Genomic DNA, 22,403 nt, shown 5'->3' with positions numbered 1-22,403 from the left:
TGACCTGAGTCATATCACACTGGTTGATATGAGTCACACAACATGATGTTCTGTGACTCATATCAACCAGTTTGATATGATGTTGTATGACTCATGTCAACCAGTGTGATATGATCAACATCATAATTATCACACTGGTTGATATGAGTCACACAACATCATATCGCACTATATAGTTGACCTGAGTCAACATCATATTATCACACTGGTTGACCCGAGTCATATAACATTGGTTGATATGAGTCACACAACATGATGTTAAGTGACTCATATCAACCAATGTGATAATTATATGATGTTGTATGACACTATCAACCAGTGTGATATGATGCCAGTGCAATCTTATGTAGAGTGACTCATATCAACTCATATCAACCTGTGTGATTTGATGTTGTATGACTCAGGTCAACCAGTGTGATATGATGTTGTATGATCATGACTCATATCAACCAGTGTGATTTTATGTTGACTCATGTCAGCTATATGATGTTGCTATATGATGTTGTGCGACTCATATCAACCAGTATTATGATGTTGACTTGTGTCAACCAGTGTGATATGATGTTGACTCATGTCAACCAGTGTGATATATCAACCAATGTTGACTCATATTATGTCAACCAATGTTGACTCATTTGATGTCAACTAATGTTGACTCATATGATGTCAACCAATGTTGACTAATATAATGTCAACTAGTGTGATATGCATGTTGTACCATACGTACTTTGCCACGTAACATACCAGTATGGTCTTATGTAGTTACCATACTATGTCACAAGCAGGATAGTCTATATAGTCCTACTTAGTTACCACACTAGCTATGTCATGCACATGGATACCAGTATTATTATAATTGTTCTGTGTAGTAACCATACTAGCCACAGATGTGCACACCAGTTATTGTCTAACATAGATACAGAACTGTGTTATCATAATGATCTTCTGTTGTTACTATTCTATGTCATGTACACACCATGCCAGTATACCTACTGTAACTGTACGTAGTAACCATAATGTTAGCAGAGTATTAGTGCTAGCAGTATAATATACATCACCTTCTGAAGCTGCAGAGACTAAATATTTATTTATATTAAGGCTTTACAACACAAGTGCTGAAGATCTGTAAGACTCCTGGTCCTACAGCTTGCAGGGAAAGGTGCAGAAAGGGAAAAAAATCCATGACTGGACTGGACAGCCTCAAATATAACGTAAACAGGTTTTATGTAGCTATTTGAGTGCATGGATTTTTTGGATGTAATTCTGGTTGTGAAAGACAACAGAAATCCCACTGAGTAGTCTATAGTATGTATGCATTGAGCTGGATCCTCAAAAATATTATTTTAATAACTCATGAATGCAATTACACACAACCTTGAAATTTGGCTCATTTGTAGCACAGGTTAACCCACTAATTAAAAATATTAGTTCAAATGTCTGACACAATAGTTATGGCCAATCAAAATTTTCACCATACATTTCTTATGGGGAAGCCATAAAATGCAGTGTCCATAACAGCCTTTTCCCAAACTTGTAACAGAGCAAAACTACATGTGTCTGTTGATGACACCTTTGTTGTCACCACTAATCTGGTTGACTGAAATGTTAACTCCCTCGAGAAAAACAATCCACTTTTAATTTTTAGCTGTTTTTATTGATCCAGTTCAACTTGTGTATAGTCCAGGGGATGGACATACATCACCAGTAGCAATAATGTCCCACCTCTGCTTATACATGGTCATCACTTGCTTATACATGGTCATCACTTGCTCATAATGTCCCACCTCTGCTCTTACATGGTCATCATCTGAAGTATTGGGTTTGAGCACCCTCAGAGACCTATGCATTTTCCCAAGTTTTATTTTATTCACATGACTGCTGTGACTCTAGGCACAGCTTATAACTATCCACAGTCGATTAATATTGACATAATACAATGACAACTTATCACAACAATTCATGTGAAACAAGCAATATGTATATAGTCTGTATTACGTTGACCTGCACTCTCTGTGCACGATGTCAATTTTGTGGAGTCTTCAACCTATATAAACAAGGAAAGTTAAAAATCTATGCATCACAAATATGTTCTCACTAAATAGTGGTGGGGGAATCAGATAGTAGATAAATGATCCGCAATCTGCTCATGGCTTTTGTTGGTTCCATTTCTTTCTAGGCTTATTTATTTCCTGCAAATATGCAAGTTATGTCAATATACTTCTGTGTGTGTGTGCGTATTTAATGATATGTCTGACAACTCTGGTGCACACACATGTACGCTCACAGTCACAAACACACATAGTTACATGTACAAAAGCATCTCACATACATGTGCTTTGGGCATAATTTCTCATCCATCAGAACTTTTCTCGCAATTTCCCTGTCACACACACACACACATACAGACAGACAGGTGTGTGTGTGTAGCAGTACTGGACTAACCTGTGTGTGTATGCATGTGTGAGTGTGTGTGTGTGTTTTATGGCATGTCTGACAACTCTGGTGCACACACATGCATGTTCGCAGTCACAGCATCTGACATACATGTGCTTTGGGAATAATTGGCTATCCATCAGAACTTTTCTCGCAATTTCCCTGTCACACGCACGCTTGCACACACATACATACAGACAGATAGGTGTATAGTGTGTGCGTGTGTAATGATATGTCTGACAACTCTGGTGTACACACATGAACGTTCGCAGTCACACACACATAGTTACATATACAAAAGCATCTGACATACATGTGTTTTGGGCATAATTGCCATCCATCAGAACTTTTCTCTCAATTTCCCTGTCACACACACACACATGCACACACATACAGACAGACAGGTGTGTAGTGTGTGTGTGGTTAATGACATGTCTGACAACTCTGGTGCACACACACGCACGCTCGCAGTCACAGCATCTGACATATATGTGCTTTGGGCATAATTGGCTATCCATCGGAACTTTTCTCGCAATTTCCCTGTCACACGCATGCACACACAAGCATACAGACACACACATACAGACAGACAGGTATGTAGTGTGCGTGTGTTTAATGATATGTCTGACAACTCTGGTGACACACATGAACGTTCACAGTCACAAACACACATAGTTACATATGTGACTGTCTCAGTAAAAACCCAACTTGTTCGCACAATTAAAAAAAAAATCTTTATTCACTCAGCAGTGTCCAAGGAATGGACCATCAAAGTTTCAGCCTTCTGTGATGTATAGTTTTGGAATTATAGCGATAGACAGTAGGAAGAGCAAAGTAATCAATTTGTACAGCGACTATACTAAAAATAAACTACAGGTGCTTACATTCGCAGCCATAACTTCCGTTTGGATTAGTCTACAATGTTGCAAATTGGCTTAAAACGTTCACCATGGATCAGCACATCAGCCAAGGTATAGTATTAGTCCTGTAGATACTTGCGTATATGGATAAGAAGGCGGTTTGATAGAAGAAACGATGACAATATTGTTTACGTTTACCGAAACATAAACAAACGCACGTGACACGCATACCGTTGAAGCTAGAGAAACAAAACAAATATTTTCAAACTGCCCATGAACAGGCAAATAAGATGGTATATAGTTTTAATCGATTTAAGTCTTCCTTCTTTAAGTGCTGGCCCGATAAAAACTTGCATAATTTTTTTTGTAGCATGCGTAATTTTACGAATTATTTTTAAATTTCGATTTTCTCAATATGCATGCTAATCGGGTTTTTGCTGAGACGGTCACATATACAAAAGCATCTGACATACATGTGCTTTGGGCATAATTGCCATCCATCAGAACTTTTCTCTCAATTTCCCTGTCACACACACACACACATGCATACAGACACACACACACACACATACAGACAGACAGGTGTGTGTGTGTGTGTGTGTGTGTGTGTGTGTGTGTTGGCTTTCTCTCACTTGTTTAAAGGCTAGTTTGAAGGTGTAGACATTCCTTTTACATTGTTTATTGTGTAGCATTTTGTACTGAACAAGAATATCATAATATTTGTGGATATTGGAGGGAATATCATTGGAGACAGGTGGATTCCGGCAGGTACATGTTAGCAAATATTTCAGCAGCATTTCAGCAGCATCACTACCAGCTAACATAACATATAGCCTCTATGCCACAACCAAATAAATGTTTGATGCGGACTGAAGTGAATTATTTAGCTGAAGACTTATTCAACTTGGGTAAAACAATTTCCCAAAGTAGCACCTGTTTTCTGTTATTTTATCGAAACAATCTGAGTATACAGTGAAACATTGGATATCTGGTTAGCTAAAGCTACTCTACCTGCTACAAGTGAAGATAAGAACAGCAAACAAACAATGCTGCACTTTTTATTTTTTTCTGCCCAACTGTTCAGAAACACTATACTTCACATTTTCTGAGGTTATTGTTATTAAATGAAGCCTTACAAGGCTGTAGTTTTCCTTTTTTTTTTTTTTTCATGCATGACCACAAACAGGCTGTTCCATCAGACAAAGTGAAGGACTATGAATATCAGCTCTACTAACCTGTCAGTCTACTATTGTGGATACAAGTAACATTATTCAAGTTCTAACATCATCACCTTGCAGAAACTATGGAAAATTTGTGTTGAACAGCAACAGCTGTCATCATGTGATCACTACTTTACAGAGTGCATGTTCGCTAGTCACAATTTGCCTAACAACTTCATTTTCATGTACCATGCCCTTCAAATTTGGTAGACACTAGCTAGAGAGATGCATATCTAAAAATCTACAGAACGATTTTTTTTTTGAGATTCACACTTGACAGGCTGGTTATCCCATGTTGAAAGACACTGGTGAGCGTTTTAACAATTTCTGCATCATCATTGATAAAAAGGAATCCATAGAGTTGTTCTACGTAGTGAGAAACCATTGGAAACGGCGTCACAAACCATAAGTAGGCTTGTTTTGAATGTTATGGGTGGTTTCCGTAATTTGTATCGTATACTAATTTAATTGTCTCCTAATGAAGTTTTAAAGGTTTTTCGAGAGTGATGTAGAACCTAAGAGCAAAGTGTCCTACCATCCTATTAGCTTTGTTCCACAGCCTAGGTATTAGATTATAAAGCTTGAAAGACAAACGGTTATGCTAGACAGCAGCTATGCAGAGTTAGGAGAAGGATACGTTAATGCTGAATTATCGAGTGGATGAATTGCGAATGTAACGGAATGTTTGTGTAGGCAAATCATGGCAGTAGGAACGTGTACTTACACACACTTGGTACACGTGAAAGAGCAGTATCTGTTCTGTTTCTATAGCAACACAACATGGTGAGTTGGCATCATGTGAAGCTACATGACAGTGAAACGTTCAGACAACTATGCACCTGGCAACAGAAGTTGCCGATACACACTCACAGAAAATCAAGCTGGGGGTTGTTCATTCCATTACCATTCACCAGAAATATAAGTACTAGAATCAGCTTCGTATAAAACATTGTCTTCCTCTGTGTAAATAGCTAGTTTCCACATGAAATAAGTTTTTCCTGTAAACTTTATTACAAGGAATGTTTCACATTTCGTGCAATTTATGGAGTTGATTCCAATCCACGTGCAACATAATACTATACAGGACTTGCATAAGTGAAGCAACGGTTGCTAGACGAACATGTTTCGGGACAACTTTCTACGGCGCATATTGGGTCAGAATGAAGGTAACGAGATTTATTCACTAAGCGCTGGGTGTAGTGGCACTGGGAAGCTCTTAAAAATAGAAGATCTAAAATAGATCTTATCATTGGCTTTTTGAAATAGGTGGCTAATTAAATGTCAATACATTACTCACCGATTCTAACTTCACCTTTTTTAACGAGTTGGGTGGTATTTAAAAACACTGATTCACTTCATTACAGCCTGTACTAAATCCCGCAAAAGCACTCTTCAGCCACAACACCGTTCCGAAACATGGCCGACAGCTACGGTTGCTTAGCAATTACGACGTTTTACGTCGTTTTACGTCACGCTGCAAGTCTCTATCCGTGCACCAGACCCTTTTTCTACACCCAATATACGGAAAAAAGCAGTCTGGCCACGCGAGACTATATACTGGGCGCGTGACGCCGTTCCAATACCTATTAAGAGTCGTACATGTATGGTATAACATGATTAGACACTCACTATTAACGTAGTCTTCCCACGCGAGACTACTATACTATCACCGAACTTTATTACAACTACTTACATCGTAGTGGTCTTGATCCATACAAACACTCTTTTTTTCTGTCCAAAGCAATGTCCACCTGCCACCATTGTCCACATAGCCATGACACGTGATGCAGGCATACAGATGACACGTGATCAAATCAAAAAGAAGGCGGGAAGAGTGATGGACAGGCGTGTGAGCACGTGTCATAGTCAAGTTGCCCAAGACTCGTTTGAGACTCTGGACGAAATGAACAGAAGCTTAAGCGACGAAGAACTTCCTATCTTTGTCGACTCGTTTCTTGAAGATAACACGTTACAAATTTATGATGAACCCGCTGGATCTGAGGATGAAGTCAATAGTTCACTCGATAGTCTACCGCTGGCGCCAAGCTCAATCGTAGGAATGTCTCCTTCTGTACCAATTGATGACGAACCTGGACCTGAGGATGAAAATGAAGTCAATAGTTCTCTCGATAGTCTACCGCTGGCGCCAAGCACAATCTCTGGAAATTCCTCTTCTGTAGACAAAGCAGCACATAAAAACTCAAAGAAAAAGGTGACAAAAACCTGCAGTCGTGAACCCACCAAGTTGCCTAAATATCAAGCAAAGCGATTTGCACCACTTGGTAGTAGCACCCCTTCAAAGAAACAGCGTGAAGAGAATAATAGCTCTCCTTCATGTGAAGAGAATAACAAGGATAATGTGATACTCCCTTGTTCATTGTTAGATGATTCTGGATTGATAGGTATCTGGAACCTAAGCAACGTGCTTAATTTTAATGGTTGTAAGGAGAAATGCGCCCTCAAAGAACACGAACTAACAGAATATGACGTCCTGAGCTATCACTGTGCCTTTGATAGCAAAACATCTGTTGATCAGAATGAATGGCTAATCCAGTACTTTGCAACTCACTGTCCTTTGACTACAGATGGATTGAAAGATATAAAGAATATTGTATATATAGTTAAAGGGAAGATTGTTTGTTTCAAATTATGGCTGGAAGTCCTTTCGGTGAGTATGTCTAGATTTTATCGCCTCCGTCGCCAGTTTGTTGAATTTGGAGATACCACCAATGCAGTAAAGCAACAACGAAGAAGATCATTATCTCCAAAAACATTGGAAGCGCTGACATGGATGGAGCATTATTTCAACAAAATTGGTGATAAACGGCCAGACAAAGATGCAATACTTTTACCAACGTGCTTAACAGAAAAGCGAATTCATGAGATTCTGTTGGACCAGCTGTATCATGGAGACGAGTCCAAAGGAATATGCCTTTCTCAGTTTAACAAGCTGTATCGACAAGAATTTAAGAATGTTTCAATTCCAAAGGTTCGCATGTTTGTTGATTATGTGTATACAGGGTATAAATGTAACAATGTGCATATGGTGGAAGGTTCTCTTGGTCTAATGATTTATTGTTTGAAGACCATCTTTTGCTTAAGACCAATCCACTGAGCCATATTTATATACCATATAGAGGGAAACTTTGGTGCTGGTTTTAAATCAGTGAATGCAAAAATTTGACAGATTTATTTTTTCCTAACCAGATTTGCATTAAAAATCTTGCATGTAATATAGGCAACCACGTAGTGAATAACTGTGTTGAGATGTTAAGCATGTGTCCTCTCAACCAGTCGAACTTGAGATAAAGGACTGCCTGAACTAACCAGTTAATAGAGCCAAGTCGCCCTGAAAGCTGTTGAACTCGCTAATGTACAGTTAGCTAAGAAAGTGGAAGACACATGACAGTGGAAATATCAGCAGCCAGGATGGGCCATATTAATTTTAATGTTAACACCTACCCAAAATTGGCAAGAAGGCAGTGAAACATGGCATAGTGGATTCCATTCTTTCACTATGCTAATGCATTACCTGTCTCACATCTAAAAGAAACCTCCTTCTCCAACAAATGGTTTGGGCCATATAGATTAGTTGATGTGGTAACCTCTAACCTTAGACTCCATACGAAACACAGATAGTACTGTACCATTTTTCATTTGTGTTACTCCTTGTAGCACACACCTCTTAAATATATTGTTGTACAAAATGCGTGCAAGATTTGAGTAATTTGCCAAATTTTATTACACCAAATACAACTGCAACAACAATTCACCAAATTTTCCCTGTACCATGTGTGCTACAATCCTTTTTATCATTTCCAGATAGGTAAACATCAAGGTGTATTCACACTTTCATATAATGTGTATTTTGTGTGCAATCAAAAGATTTCAGGTTCAGTACCTGGTTATGCAGTTGGTGTTGCTGTTTCCTTGAGTAAGAAACTTTACCTACATTAATTGCTCCAGTCTACCACACTGTATTATGAGGACGGGTGGCCAGGTGTTAGCTGTGGAAGCGAATGCCTTGTGGTGTTGGATAGTTTATGGACTTCGGATCCTTTCTGTGTGAAACCTTCCTGCAGGCTACTAGTGCTGGCACAGGAAGATTCAAATACACAATATATACATGAGCGTACCAAGTGGCGGCCTGTGTGTCTTTAGCAGTGCACAGGCATGGTTCACTGGGTGGCAATGCTGTGTTTCACATGGCTGCCGAGGCTTTGTTTGTGTGTGCATGTGTATCTGCAAATTTGGGATACGGATCAATATTGTCACATCAATTGTAAACCACGATGATTTCAAAAAAGACTTTGCATGTACTACTACAAGCTCACTCAGAATGTTGTCGATAAAGAATTGTATAAATTGCCTTGTTGATGATTTGGTTATCTTTATTTTGGTTTGCATTATAGCAATGCCGATTTAGCAAATGTGATTTTTGCATTCTAATCAAACTGGAATCCAGCAAGGCCACAACATCAAGTGAAGAAAGAAAAAGGCTTGAAGAGCTGCTAAGGGATCATATTAGTTTGCAAAAGTAAGTTTTCATAAGTTAATTTTAACATTGATTTGTTCGCTATGTGTAACAAGTGTACACAAAAAATGGAATTTTCAACTAGAGTAGGGACCATAGCACATCGATAAAAAGTACTGAAACAAGATGGGGAGTAGTGCACAATATTAAATCACAGTAAAACAAAAAGAAGATCCCTACTGTGCTGCAGTATGGATATACCGTCCATGACACTTCTTATTGTTTTACTGTGATTTAATATCGTGCACTACTCCAGCTTGTTTCAGTACTTTTTATCGTTGTGCTATGGTCCCTACTCTAGTTGAAAATTAGTGTACTTGTTTGTTAACTTTTTTATTATTATTATGACTAGTTAACCCACGCATACCATATCGAAAGAAAGAAATGGTGCCATGTGCCCCAGCTCTATCAATTATTGTCTGAAAATTGAAGTATCCATTACGCTTCATTGTCAGCTGTATTCAACCCGTTACACAGCAAATCAAGATTGCAAATCAAGAACTATTTGAAAAGCACCTCTGCAATCAAAGTGGCCACTATGAAAAATATGGATGATTTCCGTGACAAAGGGAAACCATCACATGCTACCGCCAAATTGACACTTTTCATTGTCAGCAAAGATGAATGGGACACAAAGGTGGACATTGGTTTATGCATTGTACGTACTGCGGTGTTCCAAAAGCACCTCTCGGGCCAAAGCGCCGTAAAACAGTGAAAAAATCAAGCCTTTATCGAGTTATACTTTTCTGAAGGCATCAGGTAGTCAGTCAGTCAGCCAGTAGAAAATTCCGTTTAAATAATTATAGCAACACTGGGAAAGGTGAGGCTGGTTTTGGGCGATGTTATTTCATGGGCAACGCCCACCGCTAGATATCTTTATCGTACTATATGATTCATACTATTTGTGCAGCTCATGTATAATGCATTTAAATACAATGTGAGCAAATTGTTTGAATTAAAATCTCCCATTCACTTTTATTCATGTAGCCAAGAGCGTCAAAGATACCGCAAGAACCAACTAGAAGCAGCTGAAACCCCTGGAGGATGCTTGTCCCTCATTATCGATGGAATGGATCAGAATAAGACGAACATTCCCAGCCTTGTCCGTGTTTCAAAATCATGTCAAAATCTTTGGACCCTTAGGACCCATTTGACTGGTGTTGTGGTCCATGGACTAGGGCATCACTGTTTGTTTGATTACCTGCAATGGCCCCATGATTGTAATTTAACGCTTACTGCCATCTTATTTATATTAGAAGAAATTTCCACATCAAGGGTGCTCCCATCGAAGCTTTATGTTCAAATGGATAATTGTAAGTGTATTATGGAAATTGCTACAGTGTATAGTATGTGTGTACCTATTTGCTATATATATATCAAACGATATGATAGTATTGTTTAAGTAGGGATCGCCCCAAAAATGGTGCAACGTTCAAAATTCTGCCTTCAAATGTAATAAAATACTTACAGGTGGCCAGATATGGAATTTTTTTTAAAAAATTGCTAAAACTCCATTTTTAGTCTCTCACTGCCAGCCTGACCACAGTCACAAGGCTAGAGACCAAACGAAGCAGTGCATGGCTGCCATTTCATGCCACATTAGTAAACTCAACAGTGGGATGTGCCTTTTTGGGTTCCGACAAGTGTAGGCCCTCTGTGTCTTGTCTTTCCTTTTATCTTCAATCGGGCTGCTTGTTTTCTTCATCCAACAAAACCATATCGAGACATTAATTTTTCGTATTAACATTTTCTTTCAGCAGCATATTTGATGCCACAGAATTGTTTCAGAGCTGGATTTCAGAAGTGCTTCAGTCCCGGCGCTACTATAAGAGATATACTAGCTAGATATCTGTAACTTTGTGATTAGGATCCCGTTTGCGATAGGTTCGTGACCACACCCATCAAATAAAGACCTAGGTTGACTAATAGCGATAGAGTACGGAGACCACACCTCTTTACAATCTAGTGTACATAACAGTAAACTAGGGCTGAGCGATAGTATCGATAGTGCGATATATCACGATAGTGATATCACTATCATAGTTATGATAAGCTCAGATCTGCATTATTAATAAGCTTTCTATACTGTTTTACAGTTAGTATTACCAGCTTTCTTATAAAGGAGTGGCCTGTAAAAACTATACCAAAAGTCCATATTTATCATTCGCCCACAGAGTTAATTAATAAATGTCCTGGTCATGTAAAATAGCTCTCTGTAAGACTGCAAATCATAGCTATACAACTAAGACTTTGTTAAGAGCAAAGTGTTTCAAAAACTATCAGGATAGTATTCACTATCGCGATATTTAAGGAATAACTATCGCGATAGTAAAAGTGATAGTAAAACTTTTACTATCGCTCAGCACTAAAGTAAACAAGATGACCTCACCCCACTAGCTAGCTACACACCCCTTGGCTGACTCTAAATACTCTAATGCAACAATCATGTGTGATATTCTAATAGAACAGTCACAAGTTACACTGTAGCTAGCTGTGCTACAACAAAACACTAAACAAACTAGTATATTTTTAAAGTCTATGCAATAAAAAATACTTAAACAAGAGATGAATGATGGTATTACAACATAGCTCAGTGGGAAAGTCCCTACTTTGGCACATTAGCTATTTTGTTCAATGCCAAAGTAGAGACTTCTCACTGAGCTATGCTGTAATACCATCATTTATCTCTTGTTTCACTACATAGTTCCCTACTTCATATTTATTTAAATTAACAATTTTTGATATACAGTGGAACCTGTGTTACGGTCACCTGGATTAAGCGGTCACCTCTGCATAACAGCCATGGTCACGAGGTCCCAAATATTTTCCCATACAAATGTAAGCATTGTGGTCTGCATTAAGCGGTCACCTGTCTAACGCGTATAACGGCCAGCCAACAATTTGCCTATGAATCACTGTATACATAACTTTCTCCTTCGTATAGCGGTCGCTACCTTTTATGGTGGCTTGTTAAGCCAATTTCCTGGTACCACAGCACCGTTTCAATTAATGCACAATTATCACACTTCCTGCCTTTCAATGAATACTATATAATCAATCAGGCTTTATTGCTTAAGCATATTCAATAGCTATAACCAACATTCATAGACTCACTTTACCCTTTCTGTATTAAATATTCAGACTGTATTGCGGTTGACGCGAGCCTCTTAATAATAATTACTCATTTATAACGGTCATAGCCACTAAAATGCTGCTGACCACCCTATGCAGGTTTTCTCTATAACAGCCACCTGTATATAAAGGCCAGATATATCTAGTCCCAAGGTGACCGTTATAGACAGGTTCCACTGTACTAGATTTACGTATGTTATGTTGATACGTACATAAGAAAACAGAAAACAGCTTAGGAAGAAAAGCAGTAATTATGCAAAGACGGTTGCATCATCATAATCTAAGTTGAAACCTATTGGACATCAAACATTTGAATTACAGCTTTTGAGGTATTCAAGCCAAATTACAAAATGTTATTTACAAAGTATTGGATGTGTATAAAATTCAAGCCAAATTACAAAATGTTATTTACAAAGTATTGGATGTATATAAAGTACTGTATTTAATACAATGTACAATTTTCAGGTGTCCGAGAAAACAAGAACAAGTTTGTGTATGCATTTATGTCATACTTGGTGGAAATAAACATTTTCAGTGAAGTAAGTGCAGTTATACTGTATATAATACATACAGATATGGTTGTATGTACCCAATTACTTATACTGTGCATGTTATGCAGCATAATCTGTATTATTATTATTACTAGCCCTTTGTGCAGGTGAAATTTTCAGTATACTTACCGTATTCCTTGCTAAGAAATTATTTGTGCCTGTGATACTGCTTGCTTACAAACTATCAAACTATAGCACATATCAATGCTCCATATATTCTAATCTGTACCCTTAATTAAACAAACTTAATATTGATTGCTTCGTAATTATAATAGCATGTTAGCAGCATGTATCTGTTACATAATAAAATAAATAATATTGCAAATGTACATATGCTATGTAAGGGATTGGTTTGCGTATCAAAGTAGATTTATCAGTTGACCACTTAGTGATGACCCTAGACTGTGTGTCTGTATATGCCTGTAGTATTCCAGTGTCATCTATCTCACTGGCTGCTCACTGAATTATTGGCATCCTTAAATGTACATTCCTTGCTGTGGAGCACTTATTGCATCATGTCATTATTTTGGCTAGTATTCAACTCTCGCTCCAAGGTAGTCCTTAGTTGCAAACTCAGTGTCTTTAATCTGTTCTAGTCTCCCCTTTTGTGGATCTATTATGAAGTTTCTTCTCAGTTGTCTTCTAGAAAGTGTTTCTTGGTACTGTCCCTGTTTCCTACTCTTCTAGTTCAATCTCCTGGTAGATGAATTTTTCTCCTGTTCACAATGGCTGCTATTCTTCATATCAGTAATTGACATGGTAACATGATGCTATTGTATTAATACACCTGATGTCACTCCTCTTGATATAGCAACGTGACATCAGGTAGTTATTATTATTTTAGTATACACTCTAGCTTTTGTATATAAATGATGTTGATTCTAATACAGGAGACATAATTTATGAGTTGTGTGTTTGATGGTTATCTCTGACATTCAGTAACCACACTCAATGATTTATACAATTTACTGTGTTTAGTAGATGCATCAGACACTTTGGTATATGCACTTTTGCATTATTTTAGTGGCATATTTTTCAGATCGAGATTGGATTTTTGATGGTGGGTCATACCCACGAGGATGTGGATCAACGTTTCAGTCGGCTTTCTCAATATTTAAGTAAACGTTCAGCAACTACAATGGAAGGTATGTATACACTGTGTGTGTGGGTGTGGGTGGGTGGGTGGGTGTGGGTGGGTGGGTGACTTCTGTTATGTGGTTTGCAAATTATTCTAATGAAATGGACACTAAGAAAAAGTACTACCTAGGATTGTATATTGTAGTGATAAATGGTGAATAAGATCAACATTGTGAGGTTGTTACTGTATGTTTAGATGCTCCACCAGGAATTTAGTATGTTAGCCCCATTTTCATTATAGCCCATGTTATGTGATTTTGTTCAGTGCCAACTTAGGGACTTCCAACCTATCATCATTCATCTCTTGTTTCACTACTTTTTATTAGGGCTGAAACAAATACTAATACTCGTTAATAGAATTTCGTACTCGGGTAGTTAAATTGGTACTTGAGTACTCGTTAGTCAGGCCACCCAGCTCACATGATGTATTTGTCACCAGGGAGTGACACTGTGACACAATGAAGTTTGATTGGCTTTTTTTGTCAGTAACAATAACATCAGTGCTTTAATACAGTGTGTGTATCATTGTTGTTACTTGAAAAGCTGTAAACTGTTTAAGGTTGTTACAAAACATGTCTAATGGGTATGACTACATGCAACTAGTATTTGTGAGTACTCGATTGTTAGTTATAGAATTTGTGAGTACTCGATTGTTAGTTATAGAGAGTACTTGGATACTAAAAAACCATGATCATTCCAGCCCTACTTTTTATTGCATACATCCCTACTTCATTTAAAAAAAATTTAAATACTGTTGTTTAGTAGCAATTTTATGGTTTACGCTGTGTAGCCCCATTTCATTCAGCCCATGATATTCTCCATCAGAAAGTCTGTCAGTTAGAGGGGCTACATATGTCCTCAGATCCCTGTATTAAAGCCACTACCAAATCTGGAAATGGAAAATCCTTGAGATAATCTTGTAGACACATGTTAATCAAGCCATGCAGAGATGGCCCTGCATGTTGCATTACACATTATGCCTGAAATTTTACATCACAATGTAATTCAACTAATACAAATATATTGCAGGTTATATTACAAGTACATAATGAGTTGATACGTCTAAAAAAAGCCGTGTAGCAAGCTTTTGCCTCGTCAATGTGTTCATAACTATAGATTACAAGGCCCGCACCATTGTTTGTCAGTTGTTAAGCACTTGTAAATCCCAAAAGGAAAGTGGTGGTTCACAAAATCTGTAGAGTCATCACACCCCGCTGCAAAGAACCAACTTAGAACTGTTTACCAGCGTGAAAGTTTAAAGCACACTTCATTACTGTAGCTTTTATTTCTAATCCAACAAGTGAATGTGTTACAATATAATATTCTCAATAGTACCTTCACGTATTATTTTGAAATACGTCAAGCGATTAGCCAATAGAATCAGTATTACACTTGTTTGTCAAGGTCCCTTGACATAATAATAATAGTAAATAAACCTGCAATACTAATTTGATTGGCTAAAATAGTGTGGTGTGTTTCTATTAGAAGTAAATGTCTGACTTGACAACTAGTGTTACCATAGTAATAGATGCTCAATGGCATAGCAAAAATATGGTTGCTTAGTAGCCGTTGCTAAGATAAATGTCATTTTGAGACCATAGCAACGGTTATTAAGTGTGATTGTTCTTTTACAGTATTAATTTTTGAATTTCTGTTGCCTAGTAACAGTTACTATGGTTGTTGGATTAATTTGCAATAGGTGAATGGCTGTGGTATTCGGGATTAATATTTCTCACATTGTAAACAGGAAGGAAATAGTGCTTGACTTCGCCTCGCACTTTTTTACTCCTTCCTGTTTACAATGCTCGCACTACTAATCCCGAATACCGCAGCCATCCATCCTCTTACATGCATGCTGCTTTCACCATTCAATTATTTTGCTCACGTGGGTGATACTAGAGCTGCAATAAACATTCGATATTCGTTCATAACATTTTATCCAGATACATTCGGATATTTGTTGACTAGTAAATTACAAGTGTTCTAGGCATTAATCAAAATTTTACTGAATAGTTTTGTATTCGTTGTTCAGCTGTGGGTGGATACCTGGTGTACTGAAAGTGGCAACAATAATTCCAAACTTTCATCTTCCTTGACTATTATTTATTTACTATAATTGTGTTCATTTAATAATACCATTTTATACTTTTGGTTGGTTTCCTTTATTATAGATATGTTGAGGTCAGCTAAGACGAGTAATCCAGATGTTGTCCATGCCTCTGTCATGGAGAAAGTATTTGATATTAGGAAATGGATCAGTCCACACATTGAAGTAATCAAATACCACACAGAACCCCATGTCTTTTTATTCAAACGAGATGCATCAGGAAAAGTAGTGATGCAGTACAAATACTGGTCTCATGATGAATGGATTGGTAATTGTGTCCTTTTAAAGGTATGTGCATCACCACATAACACTCTTACTGTACATGTATTGAATTGTATTAGCTAACTATACACTAATGTTTTAGCTGTGTAATGGGCAAGAGTGATTTGCCTGATATGTACACCCAAGCTCGAGGGCATAGTCTGAGAGCATGGGTACATATCAGACAAATCACAAGTGCTCATGATACAACTGATATGTACCATGCCTAGCAGGCTGATAACAGGCAACCAATCATCTAAGCCAATATGAGGGAAACCACTGGATTTATTATATAGACATCCCTGTAAAATTTGATTGAGTCAGCAGTAATTGTAATTACGCATTTATGAACAACAATAGGAAAATTCTATGAATGTCACGGGAAAATTCAATTTAGCAATTTTACAACTGTTTTACAGCTACTGCATCGATTAAAGAGTGTTCACCAAGTTTACTAAGTGGCAATGGGGGTAAACTTCAGGCTAGAGTAGTTATCTTGCTGTACTCAACAAGTGAACGTGGCCCGTATTCAAAAACGTGGTGAAACACTTATGAATAGGCTAGTTTTCACTTTAATCTAACATTTCTTGACTCACAGGATAGAAAGGGTGACCAATTGCCTCAGTCTGATCCCTGTAGGGTACAATATCAGACGCATGCTTTTCATCACTTGATTATAATAAACTCCCGCAGTTGATTTTGGCTTGAACTTTAAAAGAAAGCGGTGGTACATCTCCCTTAAAAGGCCAGCCATGGTTTAACTTAATGTACAACCAACCAGGCTTTATATGATATGTACCCTGAAATTTGCCTTTGAAGTTAGGTGGCTTCATGCTACATTTGTATTTATTATAAAACGGTATGCAATAAGTTAGTTGGCTTAAATTGGTTACAGTGCTGGGTTCAAGCCTTGATCAGTCTCGTTAACCTTTTGGTATAAACGGTTTTAGGTAGCAACAAAATTGGACTCATTAGGTATCAAAACACATATTGTACATTGTTGCAGTATGGTGTTGTACTTCCGATTCCCAAGAGAATAGTAACCAATCTTTAGCCATACAACAATTCCATTCTAAGCACATTGGCAATATTGATGTGGCACACTAAAGCGTGGTCTGGCAAAAGTTGCTATGGCTTCAGATTTCAATGGTCTACGGAGAAAAGTGAGGGCAAAAGTATTGAGTGTTCTATTTCCCTAAACACAAATAACTCAGCATGAAACAAATATGCAATGTACTTTTACCTAGTAACTTACTTGTTAACAGCACTACTCTGCTTTTCAGTATGATCACAGTGCAACCTTCCTTATCCGGACCTCTATTATCCAGGCACCTCCATTGTAGTTTATTGACCATAATGAAGTTTGGTTTAGATGGGGGAACCTAAAGGTTGCTGTTTACCTGTTTGGTGGCTTGTTTATTCTACTAATAATAACTACCACTTGGTTGCTAGGTGATAATGCATTTTTACAGCCCAGGGGAGTAACCATTAATGCTCTGTAGTGACTTCCCTCTCTGCTTCTGTTGAGGTGCCTTTTGGCGTACCACAGTATGTGTATATATACAATGCATGAATCGTTCACTTCTACTTAAATCAAAGAAGAACGGCAACTTTTGTTGGGTGAAGTGCATGTCATATTTGACCCGATGAGTGACAATCCAACTTGTTTACATAATTCTGTTTTTGAGATAAATACCATTGAAATACATTGGGTAAAAATGCATGTTCCAAAAGCAATTTTGTAACATTTCAATTACTCCTTAAACAGTGAAAGAAAACATGAACCAGAAAAACTGATATATCACTAGATTTGCCTTTTCATGGAGAGTAAGAATATCTTTTGTGTCATTTCTGTAAGACAAAGCAAACACGAGTTATGTGCGTTTGTGTACAATCCATTACCATTTAAAGCTTGACCAGCCTTCTTGCTTAATGGCATGGGTGGATATAGGCCAAACGCTGTGCCTTGATGAATGCCCCAGTTCATGACAAACATGATGGCACAAGTCCCAACTTCATATAGCCTGTTGCACTCATGAATTATGATCAATTAAATGAGCACCAAATAGGCACTGTACAAATTAATTGTTTTGATTTTCTTGTTGTCTGTTGCTATAACTCCAAAAGTACTCACCAGATAAGACTGAAACTTTTTAACAGCCCATTGTATTTTACCTGTAGACAACAAAGAAGTTGTAAAATGAATTTTGAGAAAATGCAAACAAGTTGGCTTATGCCCAGCGGGTCACATATTCTACGTGTATGTAGTAGGCATGGCACCATACACCTCTTTGTGTATATCAGTAACCAGACTAATTTTTATTGGCATCTATAGAGAGTTGTGTGATGTGTATGTCATGTTCTGATTGTAGTCTGTACCAGTGGGAAGACCAGAGCTTGTGCAGCCATCACTGGTGAAGCAAGATCTTGGGCAGTTACGGAGAGATATCCCTAAATATGAGTTATCTGGAGCTCTTTCTCCAGAAGACAAGGAGAGATGGAATAGGGATATTTCAGATATTGAGAATCGTTTTGGCACTACCCAAGAGTGCTCCGGATGGACTTTGGACACCATGCTACCTGTCAATGAACGAAGTAGACCTGCGCCATCAGATGTAACTGTTAGCGAAAGAGTTCAGAAGTATGCTGCATCACATAACAGGCGTCGCCCGGTTAGTTATCGTGCTGTTATCTTTTGTGACATGCCAGTAGACAATAAACAGCATTAAATTAAATTTATCAACACTACAAATGAATGGGCTTTTTCATTAAATGTTATAGTTAGACTATATAGAGCTAACAATCTTACAATCTTGTATGGATAGGTAAGCGTTGGCGAGTGGTTAACTATTACTTGCATTGCTAATTCATGAGGATTATCAAGTTTGAGCCATGTGAACTTTGTTGTCATGCTTAGACAAATACCATATCCCTGTATCATTCACAAAACAGCATGAAAGGATAACACTGTATGCAAGTAGTTACCCCACGAGTGCAGCCTAAATCACCAGTATATAGAATTAGATATAGCATGTATATTTCTAGCATCACTGCCAGCTATTCTTGCCTTCTTGAATCACTAGTTCCTCTATACAATAACTACCAGGATTTGTCTGTTTATGGAAGTAATGTTTTGTGTTGGTACAGCAAAAAAGCAAGTAAGATATGGGTGTTGTAATAGTAACTGTCATCATTTCTTGGTTGGAAATAGCCTTCTTCTTTGTTCCCTTTGACATTCTAGAAGTTTGTGAAGCAATGGGTTTTCACTCACTAAATCACTTACCGTACAGTACACTTGTACTGTACATTAGGGATCACAGAGATTGACACCTTTTCACAATAGAAATTACACCCAACCCAGACTATCGATGCATTCATGGCACCTGGTCTATATTGGTTAGGCCCAAAAGTGTCTTCAGAGCAGCCAAATATGCTTCCAATAATTTGCTATCAACTTTAATTTTGCGAAATTTTCTACTGACTGGCCTGCCTGCCTGCCTGCCTGCCTGCCTGCCTGCCTGCCTGCCTGCCTGCCTGCCTGCCTGCCTGCCTGCCTGCCTGCCTGCCTGCCTGCCTGCCTGCCTGCCTGCCTGCCTGCCTGCCTGCCTGCCTGCCTGCCTGCCTGCCTGCCTGCCTGCCTGCCTGCCTGCCTGCCTGCCTGCCTGCCTGCCTGCCTGCCTGCCTGCCTGCCTGCCTGCCTGCCTGCCTGCCTGCCTGCCTGCATGCGTGATGTCTTCAGACAAGTGCATCTGGACAGCCACAAAGGCTACTGACTATAGTGCCTTTTGGTATACTGCAGTACATATATTGCATGCAATGCATGCATCATGGACTTACCTTTGTCAATGCAAGATGCAATAAGGCTTCCTCTCTGCAGTTTTAAAGTTCTACACGTATGCAGGTACACTGAAGAACTGAATTTTCAGTTCTGCAAGTATATAGAGGGACTGAATTTTCAGTTCTGCAAGTATATGGAAGGAACTGAATTTTCAGTTCTACAAGTACACTGAAGGGACTGAATTTTCAGTTCTGCAAGATTTCAGTTCTGCAAGTATACGAAAGGAACTGAATTTTCAGTTCTGCAAGATTTCAGTTCTGCAAGTATACGAAAGGAACTGAATTTTCAGTTCTACAAGTATACGGAAGGACTGAATTTTCAGTTCTACAAATATACGGAAGAACTGAATTTTCAGTTCTATAAGTATACGGAAGGAACTGAATTTTCAGTTCTACAAGTGTACGGAAGGGACTGAATTTTCAGTTCTACAAGTGTATGGAAGAGACTGAATTTTCAGTTCTACAAGTATACTGAAGGAACTGTTTAAAAAGAAGTGCATGATTATAAACACATGTGTATATTGTTTCCTGTTCTCTTCTCATATAGATCCAGATTGGAAAGCAACCAAGATCACGAAAAGACAACAGGACTATTACTATGCTAGAGCCGTTAGAAAGTGGAATTGCTACTGTACAAGAGGATTTATACCAACCTGGTGAATATGTGACATTAAAGTGTCAAAAATATAAAGAATTTTTACCTCAAATTGGAAAGGTAGTGGTTGTGAGTGATGCAACAATCAAGGTGGAATGGCTAGAAGGGGAATACGAAGAAGAGTTCAAATTTTGGAAAGGACGACGTGGCAAAATTGTCACTGAGGAGTTCCCGAAAAGAGCAGTGATGGGAAGAGTAACACTTACAGCCTCAATGAGATTAACAGATAGTGATATTACAATATTGAAGGACAGTTATGCTACAGCAGAATTTGTGTAACATTAATTATTACTGTTTTTGTGTGTTGTTTTTTTTGTGCTGAAAATTTCACTAAATTTTGTCATATTTTGACATTTAACTAAACTGCAAAATCGAACGTTAAATTGTTGCTTTTCACAGTAATTATGCAAATATCAGCAAAAATTCATCTAAATTGATTGATTCTCCAGTAGGAAACAGAAAAATATGGGAAAATATGTCAAATTTTGCAGAAAATTTGATAAAATAGTTTTTCCCAATATAAAATAGAGATTGTTTTATTATCTATGATTAAACCCAGAGGAGGTCGGTCACACGTCATAGCCCTATGACATACTACTATGTATGATTACATGGCACCTGATGTTATTATGAAGTCCCAATGGTGGATTCAGAATGAGGTATTTTTTTGTTTTTGACCCCCACCTTGTGGAGGAGCCATGCTTGTTTTGAGTTTTGATTGAAATACTAAGCTCAAAAATCCAAAAGAATTTTGTTGCTTCAAGAGAATCTGCTCTCCTCAACCACCTACAACTTAGCTTGTTTGTGTCCCTCCCCTTGCCAGCTCCTAAATCCGCCCCTGAGTCCTTTGTCACATTCACGAGAAGTATGCATAATGTGCATTTATTTCTTGATTATAATAGTCATGCAAAGTGTTGGGCTGCTGAAATAAGGGCTCTGGGAACCATAATTTATCGATGTCAATTTGCATGTTAGAATACTTTACATTGATACTGAAGTGTCGGTGTTGAATGATTTTGAACTTTACTTTGAGATCAATAGATGTCTGATGACATGTGACCAACCTGCTCTGGATTTAATAAATCTTTGATCCATCTATAAACAAAGCAATCATTTTCAGGGGAGTAGGAAGATAATTAACTTATGGGTGCCCTACCAATAAAATGATAGCTTGATTTTCATCTCCAGATAATTTCTAGTCACATTAGTACTGAAGGGTTTAACTTATGGATATTAACAGTTTAATCACTGCTTATAATAAAGCTACACTTGACTCTTTTATTAGGATATATGACTACTCTTTTTTATAGTATCTCTATCTTATTCTATTATTTCTAATGCACTTGTACCACACCTTTGTTTAAGCCTATGGACTATGGTTGAAGGCAGATGAAATCACTGGCAAGTTAGAAAAGGAGAGATGATACTGCCTTGGTGATTTTGATTCTGGTTAGAAATATCTATTGATGCCCAAGCACCCATGACACCTCTGCTTCCTACACCACTGATTTTTATTCCATAATCTCTTTAGACTTGTTGACATGTATTTAGCTACAGACATGTAATGGTCTAGCAGGGAAACCAAACGATAATAACATATATAATTTGATTTTGTAAACTGTGAAGTACGAAAATCAAATCACAATAAAAGTAGCTATTATGTGGCTAACCAATCA

The 22,403-nt window shown here is 37.9% G+C and overlaps 1 protein-coding gene and 1 long non-coding RNA gene across 2 annotated transcripts; one reads left to right on the top strand and one right to left on the bottom strand.

Annotated features, from left to right (window-relative positions):
• Positions 1-1,917: 1,917 nt before the first annotated feature.
• On the bottom strand, positions 1,918-6,351 carry LOC136265215 (uncharacterized). Its single transcript, XR_010705431.1, has 3 exons — positions 6,207-6,351; positions 2,096-2,189; positions 1,918-2,044 (listed from the first exon to the last, which is right to left on the bottom strand). It is a non-coding gene; the product is annotated as an uncharacterized lncRNA (long non-coding RNA).
• On the top strand, positions 6,273-21,073 carry LOC136265206 (uncharacterized). The gene is made up of 8 exons (XM_066060063.1): positions 6,273-7,502; positions 8,926-9,050; positions 10,035-10,360; positions 12,645-12,718; positions 13,770-13,875; positions 16,039-16,262; positions 18,608-18,907; positions 20,620-21,073. Exons 1-8 carry the CDS (start codon positions 6,288-6,290, stop codon positions 21,004-21,006), a joined length of 2,757 nt encoding a protein of 918 aa, XP_065916135.1. The 5' UTR covers positions 6,273-6,287; the 3' UTR covers positions 21,007-21,073.
• Positions 21,074-22,403: the final 1,330 nt, after the last annotated feature.

This window comes from Dysidea avara, chromosome 1, assembly GCF_963678975.1.
Source record: "Dysidea avara chromosome 1, odDysAvar1.4, whole genome shotgun sequence".
Classification (NCBI taxonomy): Eukaryota; Metazoa; Porifera; class Demospongiae; order Dictyoceratida; family Dysideidae; genus Dysidea; species Dysidea avara.
This window is presented reverse-complemented; position numbering and strand designations above follow the sequence as displayed.

Coding starts and splice junctions, on each gene's coding strand:
- LOC136265206 (XM_066060063.1), top strand. CDS start 6,288: ATGACACGTGATGCAGGCATACAGATGACACGTGATCAAATCAAAAAG. Junction 9,051..10,034: donor GATCATATTAGTTTGCAAAA/GTAAGTTTTCAT, acceptor TTATTCATGTAG/CCAAGAGCGTCAAAGATACC. Junction 10,361..12,644: donor TTATGTTCAAATGGATAATT/GTAAGTGTATTA, acceptor TACAATTTTCAG/GTGTCCGAGAAAACAAGAAC.